General features: G+C 40.4%; 1 protein-coding gene across 5 annotated transcripts in view; it reads left to right on the top strand.

Annotated features, from left to right (window-relative positions):
* Window positions 1-26,344, top strand: part of rasgrf2b (Ras protein-specific guanine nucleotide-releasing factor 2b) — a 250,703-nt gene that overhangs the window by 87,089 nt on the left and 137,270 nt on the right. For all 5 annotated transcript variants that reach the window (XM_059644773.1, XM_059644772.1, XM_059644776.1 and 2 more), the window contains 5 exons: window positions 732-821; window positions 7,886-8,139; window positions 10,825-10,904; window positions 15,527-15,720; window positions 23,374-23,483. In XM_059644773.1, coding sequence (XP_059500756.1) covers window positions 732-821; window positions 7,886-8,139; window positions 10,825-10,904; window positions 15,527-15,720; window positions 23,374-23,483 — 728 coding nt within the window. The remainder of the gene's footprint in view (window positions 1-731; window positions 822-7,885; window positions 8,140-10,824; window positions 10,905-15,526; window positions 15,721-23,373; window positions 23,484-26,344) is intronic.

Raw genomic sequence — 26,344 nt, 5'->3', positions numbered from 1 at the left:
GATTCGCCAACTTTAGGTACATTTAAGTCGTCATTGGATAAGCATATGGACGTACATGGAATAGTGTAGGTTAGATAGGCTTGAAATCGGTATGACAGGTCGGCACAACATCGAGGGCCGAAGGGCCTGTACTGTGCTGTAATGTTCTACGTTCTAAATATGAATTCATAGAATCATAGAATGATTACAGCTACAGAAGGAAGTCATTTGGCCCAACATGCCCGTGTTGACTTTGAAAGAGCATTCAGGTTGTCACATTCCGCTGCCCTTACCCCGTAGCCCTGCATTCTTTCCTTCAGATGTAATGTTTAATCACTCATTGAAATGATGCTTTGAAATTGATTCAGAGCAGATCCTTCTATAGGCTGTTTAACAATGTGTGAAAAGCTATTTAAATCCATAACAGTTCAACTGCATGGACCTTTGGTGAAAACTTTGATGGTAGAAAGAGCAGAAAATAACCTGTGAAGTTTGCTGCAGGGGAGCGAATAACCTTGCATCTAAGATATTGTCCGGCCATAATGTTCTACTGGGAAAGAGCTACAGCTTTCATAAATGGAACAAAAACAGAAGTTGCTGGAAAAGCTCAGCAGGTCCTGCAGCATCTGTGAAGAAAAAAATTCAGAGTTAATGTTTCAGATCTGATGACCCTTCCTCAGAACTGCACAACCTGGGAACTGACTGAACATACTGATTTATTAACTGATTATGATTATTATTCTTTTACTAAGATTGTTGCTGTGAACAAAACAAAAGAACGGATGCGACCTTACCAAGGAAATGCCGAGGATGAAGACCCAGACATTAAAAAGATTAAAAAGGTAATATAATAATGAAACAAATGTGGAGAAATTTAGTTAAAAATTGAAACAAAATGACATTTTCAAGTTTCTCCGTTACGTCAAATGATGCTATGAATCTGATGATATGAATAATTGACTGCAGAGGTTATTATTTTGAATTAATCACTATTTAGCAGATATTTAATATCATAACCATGAAAGATTCTTCATGTTGTGACATCAAATTACTAGAATTTTTATTTGCTTGAATATTCATTTGTAGAGGTGATTTAAACATATCTAGAATATAAAATATGTTAAATGGTCCACGCATATTTATGGAAGCCTTACTAACTGGTCTTTTTCCTTAAATATACCCCTGTACAGGAAGGGTTAGTTTTTGCAACTCAAAGTACCTCAGCTGTACAGAATGTGTGTCTCAACCAAAAAGTAGCCCTAGAAAAGATTAGACAGACATATCTGGAAATTAGAATAACTTGCCTTTCCACAAATGTCTTCTGGTTTTTTTTCATGGCACCATAAATTGAAACTATAAATTGAGCATTCTAGTCTCAGTTTGTGACAGTCCTTCCCAGGATGGAAGGATTGGAAGGCAAGGTAATTTCTAAATGACTAAAGACTTTCTACTATTACTAGATCCCCTGTACCAATTGGAGGCACCTCCAAATCCATTGTTTTACCTTCTAGCATCAACCTTCAAACACTCCACCACCCTCCTCATTGGAGCTTGCTACCTCAGCTCTGGTCAGAAGCTGGGATTACCTGCTTTCAGAAAATGTCCATGGCCCCTTCTTTGTGTGCCTCTAACACTCCTGGCAGGGGCCACCAGTCTTGGTGTGGGATGCAACCGATGACATCCTTTTTGGTCAGAAGCTCTATGAGGCAGAGCTCCTTCCTGGGTTGGACACAATTCCCCTTGCCTCCTGCGAATGGAAGTGCGCTTGCCAAAAAAAAAAAGTGGCCAGCCAAATGAAGGCAAATGTGTCTCTAACATTACCATTGGGACGTGGGGAACCCACCCTTATTAAGTGATCGAGCCCACAGGTGATGTCGAAAAGTATGGCACTAGATTGACTGGCACGCCATCTGGTGGATCTAATGGTGTTGCAACATTTCTCTTTTATTGATCATACTTTTTAAAAGTCACAAGAAATAGTTAGGTTTGAATTTATAGCTGACACAAAATCACCCTAATTGACTGAATGTGATGTGGCAAAAACGGGTAAGAGACACCTCCTTGAAGCTAACTTAGTGACAAAACAGTGAAGCGCTCAAGGAGGAGCTAATGCATGTTTGGAGCATATTTGTTTCTGTAAAGAAAAAGGTAATCTAGATTATCTTTTTTAACTCTATAGATTGTAGAAAAGTTCCTGCTGATGGAAAGTTGCAAATGTAACCATTGTATTTAAGAAGGCAGGAAGAGGGGCGGTTGAGAACTACAAACCCATTAACTTGATATCGAATGTAGGAGAAATATCCAAATCTATTACAGATTTTTTGATAGCTGAACATTTAGAAAATAACTGAGTAGAAATGTATAAGTGAAACTAAAATCATGTTTGTCCAACAAACTTGTAGGAGATTTTTGGGGATGTTACTTTTGGCATAGACAAAGGAGGACCATTGGATGTGGCGTATTTGAATTTTGAGAAGGCTTTTGATAAGGTCATACACAAGAGGTTAGCAAGTAAAATTACAGCACATGGGATGGGGGGTGTGTGGGTAAATATACTTGTATGGATGAGAATTATTGACCAGACAGAAAGCAGAGTGTAGGAATGACTGGATCATTCTCAGGATGGCAGGCTGTTACTAGTGGGGTACCACAAGGCTTGGAAATAGGGCCCACAACTGCTGGCAATCTATGTAAATCATTTCAACATGGGAATCAATTGTAATATTTCCACATTTTCTAATGGCACCAAACTAAATGGGAACGTACATTGTGAGGAGGATATAAGGAAGCTTGATTTACACATGCTAAATGAATGGACTGGAACATGGTAGATGGAATTGAAGTTACTCATTTTGCTAGAATAAACAGAAAACCAGTGTACTTCCTAAATGGCGAGTGACTGGGAAGTGCGGGTGTCCAAAGGGACCTCTGGATGTCCTTGCCCATGAGTCACTAAAAGTTAGCTACAGGTTCAGCAAACAATTAAAAAAGCAGGCAGTATGTTGGCATATATTGGAATACAGAGGTAAAGATCTTACACTGCAGCTGTACAGAGCCTTGGTGGAGGCTGTACCTGGAAGATTGTGTAAAATTTTGGTCCACTTATCTATGGAAGGATATACATGCCATAGAGGGAGTGTGGTGGAAATTCACCAGATTAATGTCTGGGATAGCAGAATCCTCTGTTGAGGAGATATTGATGAAACTGGGACAAAAAAAAGTGCTGGAGAAACTCAGCAGGTCTGGCAGCAACTATAGGGAGGAAAGCAGAGTCAATGTTTTTAGTCCAGTTTCCAGAAAAATGAGGCGTGATGTCATTGAAAATTATAAAATTCTGACAAGGTGTCAGGCAGACCTTTGTACAATGGTTTCCCTTGCCCATGACCTGAGAACCATGGGATATCACCTTAGGAAAATGGATAGGTCATTCAGGACTTAAGGTGAGGAAAATTTCTTCTCTCAGACGGTGACGAATCTTTAGAATTTTTTACCCAGAGGTCTGCGCAAACTTCATCATTGAGCATGTTCCAAATTGAGGTCACTAGGTTTCTGCAGGCTAATGACATCCAGGGATATGGAAATAATGCAGGAAAGTGGCATTGATGCAGATGGCCAGCCATGGTCTAATTGTATAGGGTGGGGGCAGGCTCAATGGACTGATTGGCCTACTCTTATGCTGCTAAGTTAAGGTTTGTAAGATATCTGCATCCATTTCAGCATAAAAGCATTCTGTGAAGATGCTTGAGATTCATGGCTGTCGCTGCATGCAAATTGACAGAAGCATACAAATTGGAGGTGTCCCTTAGCTTGAGTGCTGAAGGCTAAAATGATTTCTGGGTTAGTTTGAGAGAAAATATGTTGTTGTAGTGAGGTTGGTGGCTTGCCTGTGCCAAGTTGCTTGGATAAAGGGTTGAGGAGAATGGTGACAATGGAATGTACAGGGTGTATTGTGCAGAAGACGAAGTTTTACAGTGGCTGATACATGCATTTGGTCAATTGTAGCTGCCAGGTAAGTTGGTCACCACACAAAGTCAAGATATGAATCTGCTATTTAAGTCTTGGGGGAAGGTCATGCACGTGGTCGTGTCATCAAGAATCAGACTTTTTCACTTAACCTACTACTTCTCTTCCCTTGCCACTAGCCTTGCCTGGGAAGAGAAGATTGTGCCCAATGTTTCCATTAATAGCTGAGTAATTTCCTCCTGCATCTGTCAGACAAAACAAAACCATACAAGGATTTAATGGGGAAAGATCCAAATGGCTCTGTGGAGAACCATGACAATTGACACTGTGATAACTCAAAAAAGCAGCCATCATCAACCCAGTTGTTAGGCCCTCAACCCAGTTGTAAATCTCATGAAATATTCACTCTGCAATATAATACATCTCAATCTGTATCTGAAGCATTCCTGCTACAGAATGAACAATCCGTTATGAATGGCTTAAGGGCATTAACAGCAGCAGAGACAGACTTTCTAATGGTAAGATAGCAAAGTGTGGAGCTGGATGAACACAGCAGGCCAAGCAGCATCTCAGGAGCACAAAAGCTGTGTTTAAGCTAAATTTGAAACTCTAATCAATGGCTGGAATGTAGTGAAGATCACAATCCATTCAAATCAATAGATCCCAAGTGTTAAAATTGAGCTGAAGAGAGTTAAAATGCTGTTAAAATTCCAAAAATGTTGCCAGAAAGAATATTTTAAGCAAAAAGAGGTGATTTTAGCAGATGCACTGAGAATGTTTACCTCCTAGAGATTAGCTCTCTGATGAAGGGTCTAGGCCCGAAACGTCAGCTTTTGTGCTCCTGAGATGCTGCTTAGCCTGCTGTGTTCATCCAGCTCCACACTCTGTTATCAGAGATTAGTACTTGTGATTTTGCAGCTGATCTCATCAGTTGGAGGTTCATGCTGCTAGCAACAGTAACCAGCTGAAATGAATGAGCAGATTCAGAAACAACTGTGTATTACTATTGAGCAAGGCTGCCATTCAACCAAGTCAGAAGTACCTGAATGTATACACCCTATTTTGCTTTTCAAGACAAACTAACTGTCCAAGGGCATTTGAGATTCAAAGGACAGCAACACACAGTGTGGGCTACGTTATATACAAAACTAATGTCAGTAACTCACTTAATACACATTGGAATAATGGTTGAATCCATGGCATCCAAGACAGCCTTTATTAGTCCAGTTTGTCAACTGACCTTCCACAATACACTGCAAAGTGCAATACCTGTTTGACTAATCAGAGCCCTCCAAGGTAAGGAGCCATTACTTCAGCACAAAGTTACTTGTGACTAGGCCTTGCTTGAAGGACGAGACTGGCTGTCGTAAGTTACTTTGCTGTATCGTGCCTTTTGTGTGTGATTATTATGATAACTTTATCAACCTAGCTGGTCACATTTCTGTTACTGCAGACAGTGCTCTGAAAGAATGCCAGAAGGCGTTCACAAGATTGGGAACATCAGACATCCCAGTAATAATGAAGGATGTGCAGACAAGAGCTGAAGGTTTAGACGTGTAATGTTATCACTTTAACACTTGCAGTCCAATAACACAGCAGACAATAATGTCAAGACTGTCAAACAACTCGTCTCAAAATGAAAAGTCTCCAGTCAGACAAAGCTTTTAACCTTTGTAAACTGGAGCAACGCAATGTGCCTGCTGAAGGTGTAAACACAAGACCCCACAAAGGTCTTACGAGTTAATGCTTTCTTATTACGAACACTCCCACAGTTTAAATATTTCACTGGGTTTGACATTTGGATGCAAGAAGCAATGTTGGTGGTATTATTGTGACAGGAATGCACTCTGCTAGTACAGTGCATGTGAAAATTCCTAGCCAGAATATTTGGACTGCTTGGAGTATATACACACATTGGGTTTGAAAAGTTGCATTTTAGATATTCATTGTTAGTTACTTTAAGTTGATAATTTGTCCGTGAGCAAAGCACCTGAAATTGGGGACCTTTTGAAATGCTGGGTATCTCTGAACCTTCTGCTATCTTGAAAAGGAAGAAACCAAATCTGTACTACCTGAAAAACATGGTAGTCAAGCATCAGTTGATGAGCTCAGAACTGGAGAAAAACATTAGGCTCCATCTTGATAAAAATTCTTTTTGTTTTTGTAGTGGCTGCTTGAGATTGTATGTTTTGTTTCGTTTACATTAGTCTCAAAGGAGTGACACCAGATAGACCACCTGGCATAGATCTATACTCTGGAATGGAAAATGGCAAACTCAGCCCTGTTGGCTCTGCAAAATGCTCCATGTTAACATTGGTGGCAAATCCTTTAAAAGCACTCACTAGAAATTTCTTCTGTTATGTCCTAATTGATCCAAAACTAAATGTTAGCACAGAGGATTTGTTAAGATTGCGACAGCAGTCTCACAGACTAATAAAGCAACAACTTGACAAAGTCACAGAACCATATCTTACAGACAATCTGTTGAGAACAATATCACCATTCTTAGACATGTTTTGTCCCATCAGCAAGACAGACCCAGCAAAGCTGGACTGCACAGAGGTATACAGTCAGGAGGGAGTTGGCTTGTGATTCCTCAACATTGACTCCTGACCCTATGAAGTATCATGGCGTCAGGTCAAACATGAACAAGTAAATACTTAGCATATTACCAACAAAATAGAATCTGACTATTATTCTATGACATTCCATGGCTTTACCATCATCAAATTCCCCTCTATTAACATCTTGAATGTTACTATTGACCTGAAACTGATATTGACTAGCCAACGAATACAATGGCTCCAAGAGGAAGTGAGAGACCAGGAATCTTACAGCGATGAACTCATCTCCTGACTCCTCAGAGCCTGCCTATCATCTACAAGACACAAATCATGAGTGTGATGGAATACTTCTCACTTGCCTGGATGGGTGCATCTCCAGCCTAACACCATGCGGGTCAAAGCAGCCCAGTTGATTGACATCACATCAACAAGCATCCAAAAACATCCATCACTGACACCCAGTAGCAACAATGCATTCCATCAAGATGATGCATGAGAGAAATTCATCAAGGCCCCTTTAACAGTACCTTCTGAACCTGTGACCTTTGGCATCTAGAAAGAGAAGGGTAGCAAACACATGGGAAGTCCACGACCTGCAAGTTCTTCTCCAAGCCGTATACCATCCTCACTTGGATATATATTACTGTTCACCCGCTGTCCCAGGGTCAAAATGCTGTAACTCCTTCCCATCAGCATTGTGGGTGTCCATGTACAAAATGGGCTGCAGCAGGTCGAGGAGGCAGCTGAATATCTTCTGAAGGGCAATTAGGGATGGGCAAGAAATGCTGGCCAGCCAGCAAAGCCCAAGACTGAATGAATTAAAAAGAATCTTTGAATTCCTCTGTGCTAACATTTAGTTTTGGATCAATTAGGACAATAACAGAAGAAATTTCTAGTGAGTGCTTTTAAAGGATTTTGATCTGTCATGAACCACAGAATGAAGAATTAAATGTTAAAAACTCAAAAGTTTAATTTGTGAGCGGTGCTCTGCTTAATGCTTATGTTTTCTCACTGAAATACATCACTAAATTAAGGATGAAAATATAACAAGTATATTTTATTTTGAATCTGCAAACTTTTAGAAAATCTGCACCCAAAATGCCCTGACTGGTTATGAATATGTTGAAAGAAAAGTTATCAGTGTCAATTATGAGATCAAGTAATTTCCACAGTTAATATCTTCAGCGACAAAAATATGGATGGTGTTATGTTTGTAGCTTGCGGGACACCAGTCAAGAATGCTGCAAAATATATTTAGCCAGCCTGTGAAATAAAACAATCACGCTGGTCTTTGCTGCAGGATTATTCTGTGTAGCTGTGCGTTCGCTAACACTTCTTCAGCTGACTTTGTTTCATTTCCTTCTCATTGATACCTATAGGTTCAGAGTTTCATGAGGGGCTGGCTGTGCCGACGAAAATGGAAGACAATTGTACAGGACTACATTTGCTCTCCACATGCAGAGAGTATGAGGAAAAGGAACCAAATTGTCTTTAACATGGTGGAAGCAGAATCAGAGTACGTCCAGCAGTTGTATATCCTGGTGAACTGCTTTCTAAGGCCCCTACGGATGGCTGCCAGCTCAAAGAAGCCCCCAATCAGTCATGACGATGTCAGCAGCATTTTTCTCAACAGGTATTTAGCAAAGCATCATGTCGTCATAGATATATTTAATACTGTTGAATAAATATTTGCAATAAATATTTGCTGAAGTATTGACACATATTTATAAAAATATCAACTGCTGTTGAATATTTACCTGCAGACTTATAAAAAAAAAACCATGCCCAAAGATTCATGACTGGTTAGGAATGATGTTGAAAGACATGTTATTAGTAAAAATGTCAATTACAAGATTTAGTAGTTCCCACAGTTAATATTTTTAATGACTAAAAATATGATGTGTTTGTAGCTTTGCAGGGTACTTACCAAGGAAGCAGCATCAATCAACAGTAAAAGTTCCATTTTTCCATAGGTTGCTCTGCTGGGCTGTTAATAAGATAACGCGTTGCTTAAACATTAAGAGCTGAAACTTCTGGAGTGGGTCTTCAGCACAAAATCTTTGATTTAGAGGCTAACAAGTTACCATTGAAGCAAGTAATATCTAAAAGTCAAGAATGAACGAGTCTTAGTTACGCCTTAATAAACTTGAGTATAGGCATTGGGATCCATACTCTACAAAGTATATTAAAGGGCTTTCAAGAGGGTACAGGAGATTCATTAGGATAGTACCTGGCATGAGGAATATAAATATAACTAAAGAAGACTTAAAGAATCATTTTTTCATTAGAACAGTGGAAATTATGGAACAATATGAAATTAAAAAAAGACTGGGAGAGAAAGGCTAAAAGCAGACTTTTCCAATAGTTATAGAAGATGCTTATTGGACATCATCAGTAACTTCTTGATCATTAAAGAACTTGTCAATTATTCTGACTATTTATTTCCTATCACTCGGCCTAATTCCTAACCAGGTTAATCATTTTCCTTAAATTCTGTGAACTTCATATTCAGTTAAAAGTGGGAGAATGTATCGATTGCCTCCAGAAACTTTTCACTACATTAGTCACATTTTCAAAATAAGTCAATTACGTTTGTTGCATTTGACCCATACCTTACGAATTCATGGTGACACTCTCTCTTGTCAGTTGAATATTTTTAAGGTGTTCAGTTACTCTACCCTTAATTGCAGACTGTCTTTAATTTGCTTTCCTTTCTCATAATTCCTAAATAGAGGGATTTGCATCTGCTGTATTTCAATCTAAAGGAATGGTTCCTGAATTGCAAAAACTTTGTAAAATTATATTTAATGCATTGGCGATCTTCTCATGTACTTTATTTAAAATGTCGGGTGTAAGTTTTCTGGCCCTGGGAGATTATTAAGTTCCTAGTTCTGATTATAATGCAGCCACATCGAGTCCATCACATTGAACCTGCAATTCAATCCATTATCCATTTGTTCTTCATATCCAGTGGCCCAGATTTTTGACTGGTGCCTGTGTAATAGTGATTTGGTCTTTTTTGTGGTTTTGCAAACACATAACTGATGCATGTGTGGCTGTACTCAGATTTTCCTTTATATCATACAGGGCAATGTACAATGTTCAGTTTGTGAGCCACAACGCAGTGTGGGTGTGGAAATGGACTGATTTGTCGCTAACTTTGGTTTCTGATGGCAGCAACCCAGCACCCAATCTCATCATTACGGCCCCTAAACCTTTGCCTTCATCCTCATGCCTTCTCCATGGCCCCTCTATTTTTAAGGCCCGCACCCAACCCCCCCCCCCCCCCCCCCCGCCCCATGCCTGCACCTGCTAACCTGTAATGCAGTGGACCAGACGATGGAAGATGGAATTGGAATGAGTGTAACTCCAGTTTTCTTTCTTGGCCTGCACAAATACAATGGGCCAAGGACTGTGTTGGTACTTATACCATTCAGTATGGGATAGAGCCTTGCAGACTAGGAAGGTTGCAAGAACAATTCCTGGTTCCTGATGACTTATCAAAGGGAGGAGAAAAAATATCAGCCAGCATTCTATCTGCACTTTGGTGTCCAATGGTTTCTGCTGAGAATTTAGACATGTGTTGATAGCTGGCAACATGAATTCAGTTGTTGTATGTATATATTTGATGATAATGCTGCTGCTCAGGTACTTATTGTCTCAAGAGAAAATAATTCACAAGTAAGCTCCTCCAGTCTTGTTTAATTACATAAAGCAAGCCCTGTCATTTGGATTGAATGTGTTCCTTCTAATATTCTGTTTGCAACAAAACATAATTTCCCAAAATACTCCATGGCCCACAAAGTATTTCAAAGTCTCAGAATAATTATAATGTGGTGAAATGTAGCAACCAATGTATAGAGAAAAAAGACCCGAAAACAGCAATGAGGTAATCGAGCCTGTAACAGATTGCTATTTATACATATAGTTTGATAACGAAATGTTGATCAGAACTCCTTTGCTTTGAAATGTGCAGTGCTATCTTTCATGCCTACTGGAGAGAGCAGATATGGCCTCAGTTTAACATGACATGTTCAAGATGGCACATCCAACAGTATTCCTTCCATATTGCGCTGGAGTGCCAGGATGGACCGTGTGCTGCTGGAGTGCCAGGATGGACCATGTGCCACTGGAGTTCCAGGATGAATTATTTGCTCAGATCTCTGATGTGGTTGAGGAGCCTGAAACCACAATTCTCTGACCTGGATGAGAGTGTTGCCACTAGGCTGCGCAGGAGACTTATTGCTTATAGTTTTCTGTTCCTCTGATCTAGCTAATCAGATTAATAATTCCATGTTACTGAAACATTTTCTTTCAGTGAAACAATCATGTTCCTTCACGAGATATTTTACCAAGGATTAAAAGCGCGGATTGCCAACTGGCCGACACTGGTGTTAGGTAAGAATGGTCACTATAGAAAGTGGGAAGAATAAACTGCATTCATTAAGACAGGCCAAAATAAGAAATGAGCTGTTAAGTTGGAAGGATAAAGAATTGACTGCTAAGCAGTGTTGCTTGCACTTGAACACAAGCTGCGATTTGTGTAGAATTAAACTGGTATCACCACTGAGAGGTAACAGCATAATGATGGCTAACACCAAGCTTCTTGGGGCGGGGGAGGGGGGTTACTTATTAAAGATTAAATTTATTCCTTTCTCCCTTTGGGTCTGTGTGATCCAGCCTGCCAGATTTTCCTTTTTGTCCTCTGCTCAGGCAATATTCAGACATTGAAAATGAAAACCTGCCACCGCAATCATCAAGCATCACACTGTCAGTCACAATGTATACTTCATCAGGGAAAAGGGCTGTCTAATATAGACTTTTCTGCAACAGTGGATGTGATTATTTACTTACAATCCATCAGCTGTCTAAAACCAAAGAAAGATAAATGTTGTGGATTACACAAAACAGATAACAAGCAGAAAAAAAAACTACCAATAGTACAATTTATGAACAGAACTAACCCAGCCAGCTGTGGTGCAAGACAGATATATTTATACACACATTCTGATTCCCTATCAGAAAACAAAGCGCTTTCTGTTTAACTTCCAGGATTTTAGCTTCTCTGAGTAAACTGTATTTCCAACCATTGTGCACAACCTCTGAGTTTACTCATGGATTATGAAGAGTAATTTCCCAGCAGCATAGAAACCTTACCCACACAAGCTTTAAGTGCCAAATAGCCTACTCCTGTTGCTATTTTTTTTAAAGAATTCACCTGACAATTTCAGGTCAAGCCTGTATTCAAGTTTCTAATCATTTAAATTTTGTTATGGAGTGTGCCTAAATTTTCAATGTACCTGTCTGGATGGGTGGTGCTCTTGATATTCTCTCCAGTTAGGAGAATTGCCACTGTAATCTATTAACAAAATATGGTATGTGACCTGCCTTGGTTTGTCTGATGCATTATTCTTTATGGAGGGAAAAATCTTTAGCTATAGCTTTGGCAGAGGATTGTGCCATGGTATGACAGGCCCTTGCTGTGGGATATAATTTCTGGATGTTTCTCTGTGCCAGATTGTCTGCTCCCTACAAGGTTTTTAATGCACGAGGTCGGAGGGTAGGGGTTACCTATGTTGGAGCTGTTTACCCACTTTCCATCTGGATTTCCAGTTATATTGGCAAAGGTATACATGGTCTCATCAGGTGACACAAACACCACAAACAAAGGGTATTCAGTTTGGGATCAGTGTTGAAAAGAGTAGGACTGAAGTGGAAATCTAATGAAATATTCTGGTCCGTGGTTTTTCAACCAGAATAAGCAGCCTTGAAACTGAGAGGAGGATTTAATGTGATTTTATACATTCATGTGACATTTGACACAGTGACTGGGGCAATCCATTACCACTGTTGAGGCATGGGAGGGAACGTGCCACTGACCGGACTTGATACCTCTTCAAGCCAATACAAATAAGCTAGTATTTCTAGCTTTCACAGTGGGGGCTGTCCCTAATCCATCAACTGGCTGGCACCTGTAATACACCTCTCAGGGACTGCACATACTGTGGAGAGGTCAGTGATGGAAATCACTGGTGGTTTCTGTCCTTTTGTGGTTGCTGGGTGTGCCAAGCCTTTTTGGGTTATCATTTGCAGAAGTACCCTCGTTCTGATGTCTCCAAAAGGCTTTAATGTTCTGAACTCTCTCTCTTTGGCTTTCCTTATCACAATTATTTCTTTTTTAGTTTACTGATGGCTTGTTTTTCAAATGAGTACTCCTTAAATTTCCACTTCTGTCCTAGAGACAGCCTTCTCCACAGAATTCCTTGTGAAAAACCATGAATCAGCTCACTTGCTTTAATTTCCTCCCTCTCCTATTCAATCACAATCCTTGGCTCTCAAAGCCATTATTGTACCCCTGTGCTACTCTCTTCAAACTTTTGGGCTTTGATTGTTCACCCAGGTTTCCTAATATTATAAAGCACTGCATATTCAAGTAAAATGTTAACTTGTGTAAGTTTGGCGGCCAGCCACTCACTGGTGCCATTTCCTCTGGGTTAACACTGACATCACTCAACACAAGAGTGTTCGATTTTGATGTGAATACTGCAGAGTTTCTGATGCACAACAAAGGTGTTAGTGAATGTTCAAATACGTTGAAATAGCTATATTGACACACTCGTGATGTGCTTTATACACTTGAACAGAAGGTCAAGTTTACATGTTGGCTACCCCAATTCTGTCAAGTAGCCATGACCCCACACTAATTACTATTGACAATGTACTACATCAGGTTCATTTTCAGAAAGAGCTCTTGTGGAAAAAAAAAACAAAGCTCATATTTCCTGCTGTGTTGTGATTTTCTGCCTAGATATTTTAGTGGAAGGATGATCATTGGCTGCAGAATACACAACTGGACCCAGTGGCCTGAATTTTATCTGAGGGCTGGGGTGGTAATGTTGAAGCATTGACTGCAGCACCCCCCTCTCCAATCCTGCACCAACCCATTGCAAAATATTTTTGTAAACCGATGGATTCAAAAAAGAAAGGCCACTGCATAAGGGTGGTCCGAATAAGCAGAGGGAGGGTCTTTCACTCCCTGAGGGACAGGAGTTCCTAACCTGGAGAGCCCGCCAGCCTATCAGATTTGATGAGCTGCTGCAGCAGGCCCAGAAACTGCAGAGCTCTACAGCCGTAGGAAACAATGAACCTTGCACTTTTGTAAACCTGGACTCATTGGTAGGGGTGGGAGCAGCAATGGGTTGAGCAAAAGTGGTTTTGGAGGCCAGGCAGTGCAAAACAAAGAGTGTTCGAAGGGGTATCATTTGGGGTGCTCCTGTAAAGGCATTAGTGGGTCAACCTACCACAGGTGGACAGCAGCTGCTCAAACACGCAGCTTATCACCCCCTTCTCGAAGGTAGCTCGGGGCAGGTAATAAACGCTGGCCCAGCCAGTGACACCCACATCCCATGAATGAATAAAATGGGTGGGAATGGGTGGGAATTTCAGGATTATGAGCCATCGACAGTGAAGGAACGGCTAGAGGCTTGGAGAGGAGCTTGAAGGTTGTTGTGGAGTGTCCATATATGCGCTATCCTTGTCCTTCTAGATGTAAGTGGTCGTGAATTTGGAAGGTGCTGTCTGAGGATCGTTGGTGAATTTCTGCAGTGCATCTTGTTGATAGTGCAGACTGGGAAGTATTGGGTAAATTTGTCATAATCAATGGGGATATAGGAGCAGTCAATGATTGGTCTCAGTCAAGCAGCAGTTCTTCCACCATATAACAAGTGCGAGCTTGTTTTTCCTCAGCAGTGTTGCCAGCTGTGTCAGGATTAGAGCTGAGGGACTCAGTTTTTCCAACTTCAAAATGAGATAAGTTATAATGAGTAGAGGAATTGGAGAAACCAAGATAAATGATAGCAAAACAATGTTTTTCAATCTGTAAGTGTAGACTGTACAGACTGTATTATGTACAGTTGTGGGCACCACATTATGGGAAAGATGCAAATTCATTAGGAAGAGTGCAGAGCCATTTACCAGACTGTTTCCAGATAAGAGAAACTTTAGCTATGAGGATAAATTGAAGAAGTCGAGACTGTTCTCCCTGGACAGAAGAAGGCTGAGAGCAAATCTGATTGAGGTTTCTAAAATCATGAGTGGGCTGGACAGAGTAGATGGGGAAAAGTCGTTTCTGCTTGTAAACAAAACAAGTACAAGAGAGTATACGTTTAAAATAATGTGCAAAGGAAGCAAGGCTGGTGTGAGAAAAAAAAACTTCTTTGCACAGCAAGTAGTTAGAGAATTGAAATGTCATGGAAGCCAGTAGAAGGAGACATTGGATGATATTTTTGAGGCAGTAATAGTGCGCAGGAATATTGGGACAGGCAGGAGATTGGCACAACATAATAGATCCTAACGTGATAATAAAGCTGGTGCAGGCACAGTGTACTGAATGGCCCCCTTCTGTGAACTGATACCCACATCCTTGAATTCAGGATCAAACAGCAGGTTAATACTCAATATCATTGAAGAATGCCCGTGTGGATACAGTTTTAGAAGGGGAAGAAAGAAGTTTAGACCAAAAATGGGGATGGGTCACTTTAACACTTTTTTTTGTTACTTTATGCGTACAAAATTACAGGATTTTCTTTGAAGTCCTGCCAAAGATGTTTCCAGGTAGTTGAGAGTTAATGTCTTATACAAAGTCACAGCATCTTTTTTGACAGGATTTATAACATCCTGGTTGCTGATTAGAAGCTGTGGTGTTAATCAGGCATGGCAATTCATTTCCTTTTTGGAAAAAAAACTGTGCGGCTGCTTGAAAGAACAAAATGACAGCAGATTGTAGTTTAATTGAAAACAGAACAACTTAGGAAATCAAATCTCAACAAAGCATTTCAGATAGATGATCAATCTTTAGGATATAAATAAGTACTGTCTAAGTGCTACAGAGTTGAAGATATTAAGATGTGCAGATTGTGCTGTTTCTATGGATACCAAATAATGTTGTTCCTGCAGTTGCTGTTATAAGTTTGTGAAATGGCTGCTGTAATAATATTTAATGTCTTTGTTTGCTTTTCCAGCTGACTTATTTGACATTCTACTACCAATGCTGAATATTTATCAAGAGTTTGTCAGGAACCACCAGTACAGTCTGCAGGTATTAGCAAACTGTAAGCAAAACAGGGATTTCGACAAGCTGCTGAAACAGTATGAATCAAACTCGGCATGTGAGGGGCGGATGCTGGAAACCTTTCTCACATATCCCATGTTCCAGGTAAAATTCAGCTCAGCTCATGAACCAATCACTTGCACATAGACAGCCACATAAGGAGTACAGTGTTGATCTGTGGATTGCAGAGTCTCCACAATGTCCAGTACTTTGTTGGCTTCGCTGTGTGTCCATGTATTTGACCAACTTAATGACGAGCAAGTTTTTTGATTGAGGGACTCCTGTGTTTATAATGACGGTGAACCTCATTACAGTATGACCTTTCCCAAATCAGTAAGTAAAAACTGCACACTGTTTTTTGTTTCTATTGGTTATTGTTAATTACTGTATTACTATTCTAGAAACCTCACTTCCAAGTGCTTCGTCATTAACCTTAAAATTACTCTACGCACTTAGCACATTGGTATCAGATTCCTGATGTGGACGTATCTCTTCAAGTTATAGAAAGAAATCCAATTATGAAAGTATTCAGCATTTTTATGCAAATCATCATACACAGTAAAGGCTATTTTCACCTTCACAAAATTTTGCTCATGGTGTTATAACCAGAATATCTGATGCATTTATTCTCTGAGAGTTACAGAGTCTCTCAGCATGGAAACAGACCCTTCAGTCCAACCAGTCCATGCTGAACACAATCCCAAACTAAACTTGTCCAACCTACCTGCTCCTGGCCCAACCTTTCCTATTTGTGTGCTTGTCCAGACATAGAACATAGAACATAGAACATTACAGCATAGTACAGGCCCTTCGGCCCTCGATGTTGTGCCGACCTGTCATACCGATCTGAAGCCCATCTAACCTACACTATTCCATGTACGTCCATATGCTTGTCCAATGACGACTTAAATGTACCTAAAGTTGGTGAATCTACTACCGTTGCAGGAAAAGCGTTCCATTCCCTTACTACTCTCTGAGTAAAGAAACTACCTCTGACATCTGTCCTATATCTTTCACCCCTCAATTTAAAGCTATGTCCCCTCGTGCTCGCTGTCACCATCCGAGGAAAAAGGCTCTCCCTATCTACCCTATCTAACCCTCTGATTATTTTATATGTTTCAATTAAGTCACTTCTCAACCTTCTTCTCTCTAATGAAAACAGCCTCAAGTCCCTCAGCCTTTCCTCGTAAGACCTTCCCTCCATACCAGGCAACATCCTCGTAAATCTCCTCTGCACCCTTTCCAAAGCTTCCACATCCTACATCTTTTAAATGTTGTAATTGTATTCAGGAAGTTCATTCCACACACGAAACACCCACTGTATAAAAAATTTGTACTCATGTCTTCTTTTAAATCTCTCTTTCCTCACCTTAAAAATGTGCCCCTAGTCTTGAAATCCACTGTCCTGGGGAAAAGACAACCACTATTGACTCAATCCACATCGCTCGTTATTTTATAAACTTCTAAAAAGTTGCCACACAACTTCCTAGGCTCCAGTGAAAAAAGCCACAGTCTATTCAGCCTTTCTTTATAACTCAAACCTTCCATACCTGGCAACATCCTGGTAAATCTATTCTGAACACTCTCTAGCTTTAACATGCAAATCCACATACACGGACATGGACACACATACATGGATGTGCTCACAGACACATGCACGCACACACACAAACGCAGGTATATTACAGATGCATATGTACACATGATGTTATGCACATTTGTGTACACATGTGCGTACACATGCAGACACATGCACACATACACAAATGCAACTACACGTGTGCACATACATGCGAGCTCATACACACATGGAAAAATGCATGCATATACATGCGCACACACGTGTGCATACAAACACACATACAAACCCATGTGTGAATACCCACTTGTGCATATACACAAACATAGGCACATACACATAAGGGGAGGCAATGGCCTAGTGGTATTATCGCTGACTGTTAATTCAGAAACCCTGAAAATATTCTGGAGTCCTTGGTACGAATCCTGCCATGGCAGATGGTGGAATTTGAATTCAATAAACATCTGGAATTAAGAATCTAGTGATGACCATGAATCCATTGCCGATTGTCAGAAAATCTCATTTGGTTCATTAACATCCTTTCGGGAATGAAAATGTCATCCTTTCCTGGTCTGGCCTACATGTGCCTCGAGACCCACAGCAATGTCATTGACTCTCACCTAACCCTCTGGACAATTAGGCATGGACAGTAAATGCTGCCTAGCCAGCAATGGCCTCATCCCATGAATGAATGAGAAAAGAAAAACACCATACACATGTACACATACATGTGAATGCGTACATATGCACATACACACAGTATGCAGGCATACACATGCACACACACAAGAGTGTATACAAACAAATGCACATACACATGGCACGTAGCACATGCACATGCACATGTGCATTTGCATACACATGCAGACACACGAGAGTGTATACAAGCAAATGCACATACACATGGCACGTGTACACACACAATTCCGCATACATACTTACATGCGCACACACATACATGTGTACCCATACACAACTACACATACACACACATGTACGCACACACACATTTGTACACGCACATCTATTCACATGGCATATAGACACAGAGAAATGCACATACTTACATGCATGCATACATCATACACATGTGCATGCAGACGCACATCATGCATGCATGCATATGCATAAACACACATGCATATATACTTGTACACACGTGCCATGCAAACACATGCACAGGCATTCACACACGTGTACGTACACCCATGTGTGCATACAGTCATATACACAAATGTGCCTACATACATATGTGCACACACATGTGCATACACACACATGTACATGTAGACAAATGCACGTACATACATGCATAAACGCATGCATACACAAGCACACATAGGCAAATGTGCATTAACGTGTACACACACATGCACGCACATGTGCATACATACACACACGTGCTGTGCATACACATGCATGTGCATTCACACACATGTGCCATACATTCACGTGCATGCATGCATGTTCACACACACATGTACACGCAAGTGCCTGTACACAAGTACACATAAGCATGTGCACACATACACACATGCAGCTCATGCACATGCATACACACGTGTGCATCATTCCCACAGATACACTTACATGCGCACTCCCACACTTGTGCATGCACACAAACATACACACATGCGCAGCTGTGCACTTCTAGATTCTGTGTGCCTGATATTATTGGTCGGTTTGGTTGTGGAATTTCTTAATAATTGTGCACTTATGGCACTCGCATTGGCAGCACTGTTTTAGAAGCTGTGGTGCTGAACTACCTTGGGTGAAGAAGTTTCATGGGAATGATAACCACCGCCCAACGTTGTTTTTGATCTTAGTGATGTTAAGGCCAAAATGAAAGCTGGCTCATATTATTGATTTTTTTTTACCCTTGCACACTGGAGTTGTTTTTGCAATTGTCAAAACTTAAAACTTAGGGGTTCAAAAATTCCAGCAACCTGTCAACAGACAACCACTATTATGTTCAGCATATTTAACCTCCATGATATTCTGTGGCAAAAATTGCTGGAAATATAAAAAGCAAATGGTGCAGCATCTCCACAGGGCATCTGGAAACTGAGTGTACAGGAAAGCAGCCATAGATGGAATTTTCCCTTCAGTGGAGGTAATGAGAAGTGGAAAAAAAGGGGAAACGTTTGGGTGAATTGGCTTGGAGATAAACTCATCCCTTTACCACTTCAAATAGGTTTTGGGCAAAATGATTAACCCCAATTAACTGGCCCCCAACTCTTGGAAATTTAAGGTCTCCCTTTTCCGTCTCCCCAGTTACCTGCCTTTCCAGAAAGTTAAAAACGTGGCTACTCCCCTAACAGGGAAACTGGTCAAACCTGGCTGCCAGGTTAAGTAGGCCTTCCATTTGTCCCAATCTGGGGCCAATTGGAGGCATAGAGAGGAAGTGGGTATTCTCTGAAAACCACCCCTTTGCTTTTACCTTTGACCTCTCTGATCACCTCTCCACAACAAGAACATAAAAGTCATCTTGCCGTAGGATCAACCTTTGACAGAACTCATAAGATGCCAGGCTTTGATTGGTTAGCGGGTTCCTGTGGCCTGGAGTGTCAGTATTAAGACCCATGATAGGCTGTAAAACTTGCTTACACTCACCTGTCAGCTCCTAACAAGTGAATTGATGTGTGACCATGTGAATTATCTCAGTAGTGGGGCTGATGGGTGGGCCATCATCTAACATGTCCACCCTCATAAAGGTAATGAGAAGTGGAAAAAAAGGGGAAACGTTTGGGTGAGTCCTAAAAAGGGGAAAATTCTTCATTCTTTGTCTTCTGAGCTAATCGGATTGGAATACAATGCAAAGTTTGAATAAAAAATGTAATCTCAATGAGGTAACAAATCATAACGAAAGGGATTGGATTATGTAGAGAGATCTCAAATCTGTGTAAGAACAATAAATCTGTAATAGTAGGGAATTTTAATTTTCCAAATATTGACTGGAACTGGCATTGTATTAAAGGTTTGGATGGTTAGAATTTGTTAAATGTGTTATTTTCCTTGTGGGAACATTCACATATTGATAATGAGCCAAACTTGATCTTCTCTTGGGAAATAAGGCGGGCCAAATGGCTGAAGTGTTACTAGTGGAGCACTTTGGGACCTGTGATCATAGTACAATTAGTTTCAAAATGGTTTTGGAAAAGGATGAGTCTTCCATTAAAGTTGAAGTTCTTGTTTGGAGTAAGGCATACTCTAAGGGTATGAAACAAGAATTTTCAAAAGTTGTTTGGACTAGACTCTTTGCAGGTAAAGAGGTGATCGACAGTGGGAAGCCTTTAAAAGTGTGTTAATGAGAGTTTGGAGGTATTATGTTCCTGTTCGAATTAAAGGCCAGGCTGGAATGATTAGGGAACAATGGATGAATAAAGATATTGAGGTTCTAGTCAAGGATAAAAAAGAATCATTATTTGATCCAGACAACTGTGATCAACTGAATCTCTTGAAGAGTACAAAGAGTGCAGGGATATTCTTAAGAAGGAAATCAGGAAGGCAAAGAGGGGATATGAGACAGCCTTGGCAGATAATGTTAAAGATGATCTAAAAAGATTCTACAAATACATTAAAGAGCAAAAGAGTAACTAGAGTGAGAGAGAGTAGGATCTCTTAAAGATCAACAAGGTCATCTTTCTGTTAACCTCAAGAGATGGGAGAGATATTAATTGAATATTTCATGCCAGTTTTTAACAGTAGATAAAGAAATGGAAGCTAGAGAATGCTGAAATAAATATTGATATTTTGAAAACAGTTCACATTACAAAAGAGGAAGTGCTGGAGGTCTTAGAAAACATAAAGGTAGATAAATCTCTAGGGTCTGATCAAGTGTATCCCAGGACATTGTGAGAAGTTAAAGAAGAAATTGTGGCACCCCTAGCAGAAGTGTTTGTATCATTTATAAACACAGGGGAAATACAGGAAGACTGAAGGGTGGCTAATGTTATGCCGTTTAAAAAAGCTGTAAGGAGAAGCCTGGAAACTACAGATCTATGAGCCTGATATTGGCTCTGGGTAAGTTGTTGGAGGTGATTCTGATAGATAGGATTTCCATGTATTGAGTGGGGATTGATTAGGGATAGTCAGTCAGTTTTGTGTGAGGAAAATTGTGCCGTACACCTTGATTGAGTTTTTTAATGAAGTAACCAAAAAGACTGACGAGGGCAGAGTGATAGATATTGTTTATGTGGACTTTAGTAAAGATTTGACAAGGTTCCATATGGTAGGCTAATTAGTAAAGTTAGATCACATGGGATTCAGGTTGAGCTTGCCAATTGGATACAAAATTGATTTGATGGCAGGAAACAGAGGGTAGTGGTGCAGGGTTGCTTTTCAAACTAGAGGCCTGTGACCAGTGATGTTCCACAGGGAACGGTACTGGGTCCGCTTTTGTTTGTCATTGGATGAGAGTATAGAAGGCATGGTTAGTAAGTTTGCAGATGACACCACAATTGGTGGTACGGTGAACAGTGAAGAAGGTTATCTAAGACTACAAAGAAATCTTGATCAATTGGGCCAATGGGTTGAGGAATGACAGATGGAGTTTAATTTGGATATATGTGAGGTATTGCATTTTGGTAATACAAGCAAGAACAGGACTTATACAATTAGATATCGGGCCCTGGGTAGTGTTGAAGAACAGAGATGCCTCGGAGTTCGGGTGTATAATTCCGGTAGATAGGGTGATTAAGGTTTGCTTGCCTTCATTGCTCAGAACTTTGAGTGTAGGAGTTATGACATCATGTTGAAGTTATATAGGACGTTGGTGAGGCCTCTTCTGGAGTACTGATTGCAGTTCTGTTCAGCCTGCTGTGGGAAGAATAGTACTAAACCGAAGTGGGTTCAGAAAAGATTTACCAAAAATCACTGGGAATAGACGGTTTGAGATATAAGAGTGGATGGAAAAGACTCCTTAGGTTGGGGCAGTTCAAATAAGGGTCATATTTTTAAAGTGAAAGGAGAAGGAATTAAAAACGAACATGAGGGGCAACATTTTTACACACAGAGTTGTTTGTGGAATGAACTGCCATAGGAAGGGATGCATGTAGGTACAGTTACAACATTTCAAAGATATTTTGATAGTTTCAAGAATATGAAATATTTGGAGGGATATGGGCCAAGCGCAGGCATGTGGGACTAGTTTAGTTTGGGTACATGGTCAGCTTGGACTGGTTGGACCGACGGGAAGGTTTCCATGCTGTATGATTGTGTGTCTTTATTAAGAGAATGGAAGAAATAGAACACAGAAAAGAATATTAATAATTGTAAAACACCTCTAATGAATAAAGAGATAACCAGGTGTTGAGCTGGATGAACACAGCAGGCCAAGCAGCGTCAGAGGAGCAGGAAGGCTGACGTTTCAGGCCTAGACCCTTCTTCTGAAAAAAATGAATAAAACCTGAATGAAAAGTACTCCATATTTCTAATGGTTAATTTCAGTGACAGAGAGGCCAGCTGACATTAATTAGCATTAATCACACAGTTAAAAGATTACTCAAATATAAACTAACTTGTCTTAATTTTCTGTCGCATTTTTGTATGAAATGTATAAGTACACTGTCTTTGGGCTGTACTAAGGTAGGCGGTGAAGCAGCGATGTACTATGTTGACAAAAGTAATGGAGAAATAAAACTTCTCTGACTTTTCGGTTTCTGTATCTAATTGCTTCAGTTTAAGATGTTGGGGAAATTCATTCTTAAATAATGGTGATCACAATTTGCTTCCCCGCAGTTTTGGCACCAACTTCTGGGCCTTGGTCTGACATGTGTCCCTGAGTCTAGCACAATGTTTTCCATTACAATTTATCCCAATATTCTCTTCTGGGCAGAATGCATTTTCCTTGAATATAAATTAGTAATAATTGTAATCAGGAGCATGCTTGAATAATTCTGAAGACAAAATTAAAAATGAAAATTGTTATCAGCTGGCTTTCAAAGCAGTAATAGCAGGGCCCAGCATCATTGTTATTCACACTAGCTCAAACAGTGTCTCTCAGATATGTATTGGTTGCAACAAGTTCAGATAATTTGATACACAGTTCCTTATCATGGTAGACCATTGATCCTGAGCCCATGTAGACTGCTTATAGCTGAATCGAAACATGTGTTGTTAAGGAAGATGTTGTATTTGCTTTCTCGCCAACCTTACCTTTCACTGTTGAACAATTTTAGATCCCACGGTATATAATCACACTGCATGAACTCCTGGCGCACACACCATATGAGCATGTGGAAAGAAAAAGCCTGGAATTTGCAAAATCGAAACTGGAAGACCTTTCAAGGTAGGTTAGTATTTGCACGTTTTAAAAACTGCATTTGGTAGATGTTCACCCTTAACTCCAGAGTAAACAAATGACAACCTGCCTAAGTTGAGTTATGAATTTTGAGGATGGAACTGGTTCCCATCTTCAATTAATTGGAGGTCAAACACAGTCTTGTTGGAGGCATACAACAAGTGATTGGTGGGCAATTACCTGTTATGTATCACTTTTTATTTCCATTGATTTTAGGGGAAGAGTTGACAGATTAGATAACAAGCACAATCACCCATTTGGTGGCCCCGTTGGACTTGAACCATACTACTGCTGTGAACCACAGCCATTTTGTTCAAACCATTGATGTCTATTAACCATTCTAGAGCTTCTGCTAATTATTTGAACTCACTGATTAGTTATTTCAGTGCAGTCATCATGTATTCCAGTGTTCTTATTAATATTCCAATCTTACTGGTTAGCCAGTGCATTCATTAAGTATTGAAATGAGCTGATGAATTATTCCAGTATGGTTGTTAATGATTCTGGCAGATGATAGATAAAGTAATGGATCTAACATTGGGAGCTGGTATTTCCTATGTAGTAAAGACCACTTAAAGTTAACAGAAGAAATGCACAGATTGCTTATTCTTTCCTTACCCTTTCCTCCTGCCATATGGTAATGGCTCAGTCAACTTCAGAATTTAAAGTAAAAATTATGCTGGCCCTACCATTCCAGCATTTCCTGCCAGAAATGACTGACGCTGTATAACATGACTGGCCAAATGTAGTTAGTAGTATTATAAAAACATACATCAGCAGCTTTATTTCCTGTCAATTCTGCCACATTTAATATGCATGATTTGTTGCACACTCCTTGGTACAAAACTGAAAAATATTTGAAACAATTTGTCAGATCGATAGCAGCAATGTAGAAATGCAGCAGGTCTACAGAATGTTGTCTGTTTAAGGCTAGCTCACCACAATTGTTGAACATTTAAAAATTTGGTAAGGCCTAAAGCAAGTAGAGTTGTCACCACCCAAAAGTTAAGCCCGAGTTCTTTTCAAGCAGGAAATCTAATGTTTGGTTTCCAGAACAAAAGCAAATAGCTACTGATTTGATGCAGACGCGGATGCAAATGAATGGAACATTTATAATCCTACAGAGAGAAGCATGGAATAAGTGTTGTTCTAATTAACAATTACTGACCACAAAATAAGTGTTGGAACCATAGTGTAGAAAGTGTCCAAGTGAAAGTAATCCAAAATGTAACCAGGCTTGCAGTGGGCAGGCAAAATGGCTTTAAGTGCCAGAGTATCGGGGAGCTTACAGCAAACACTGACCTGAGCATATGCTGTGACATGTGAGAAACCACCGAGTGACTAATTGCTTTGTAATTAGACTATTTAAATGCTCTTTGAGAAGTGTTTTATTTCAGGAGTTGAGCTTTAATCGTGGGAGTGTGGGCTTTGTGAAAATCACCCAAGAAATCAATGGGATTTGAGGGAACTGAATAAGTGATGGGTAGGAAATCTCTTGAAAGCAGAGGCTTCACATCTGCTCCTTTACCTGGAGAATAGGTTTTCACTCACAGGGCTTGTAATGAGACTAATCTTTCAATGCTCTGGAAGTGATTTCCACTTCATTAGAAGTAATTTCCTGGACTTCAGAGTTTTATTATCTAGAATAAAAACCAAGAGGACTGCGGATTCTGGAAATCAGAAACAAAAACAGAAATTGCTGGAAAAGTTCAGATCTGGCAGCATCTGTGGAGTACTCCGATTTCTGTCCACAGATGCTGCCAGACCTGCTGAGCCTTTCCAGCAGTTTTTCTTTTATTTATTGCCTTTAATCTGCCCTTTCCAGCAATCAAACTATGGTTCAGCATGGGAGCTGTTTGTACAGTTTTCACTGGGACTTTAGATTGGGAACAGGATGAACAGGACCATCAGCAGCGGCTTTTCTGCTTAACCACCAGCCACATCCTTCGTTTCTTCTTCTGGACCTGCTGGTGGTAGTTCTAGCATCTCACGATTGGCAGCCTGTGCATCCCATAGTGACCATGACATGTTGCGAAAGGCTAGACATCATGTGCACTCCTCAACCAATGAAGCCAGTCAGAATAAATGTGTGCTGGACCTTTCTGTGCTGGCTGTCTTCCCGCATGTTCAGGACATTGCCAGGAAGTTCGGTGATGCTTGAGGAAGTTCTGGATCATCCTTGAATCTTCATTCACAGAAGGTGTTTCCACTCCATGAATGTGTACTTGTCTGCAACTGCCCAAAAGATTCCCACCAAGCTCCCCGGACCAGTCAAGTGTTCCTGTAATTGTCATATCTCAAAGCGGCTCCTTGGAGACATTAACTGCCCTCCTAAGTTGTGGCTGATGACCCTCCGTCCTCCCCCTGTGAGAAGCTGATGCCTAGGAAAGGTATTATTGAATCCAGCTGACCATCAGAGTTGGGGTAGAGCAAGTGGTCAGGAGGCTGAAGATGTGCTTCAGGTGCCTGAGCAAATCTGGGGTATGTTTTAGTATATACTAGCCAGGGTATCCAGGATGATAGTGCTCTTCTGACACCTTACACAACATAGCAGTGAAGACCGGGGTTCGAGGAGGAGGAGGAAGGTGCTGAGTGCTCTGTCTGTTTGGAGGATAAGGAGCAACAGCTGGAAGTGAAAGAGCATAATGTGGCTTCTGCACTAGCAACTGCATAATTGGCTGAGATTCGGGTATAGTTCATGGAGTGCACAAATTCTGAAGCACAGCCTCATTGCCGTCAGCATAATCAACCATTCATTACTGTTAAGGGCTCCTAATGCTCATCTTATTCAGCTCCTTTCTTAACATTCTTCCAGTTTCCAGACAGCAGGCAAAAATGGACGACTAAGG

The sequence above is a fragment of the Stegostoma tigrinum genome, chromosome 3 (assembly GCF_030684315.1).
Source record: "Stegostoma tigrinum isolate sSteTig4 chromosome 3, sSteTig4.hap1, whole genome shotgun sequence".
In the NCBI taxonomy this organism is placed as follows: Eukaryota; Metazoa; Chordata; class Chondrichthyes; order Orectolobiformes; family Stegostomatidae; genus Stegostoma; species Stegostoma tigrinum.
This window is presented reverse-complemented; position numbering and strand designations above follow the sequence as displayed.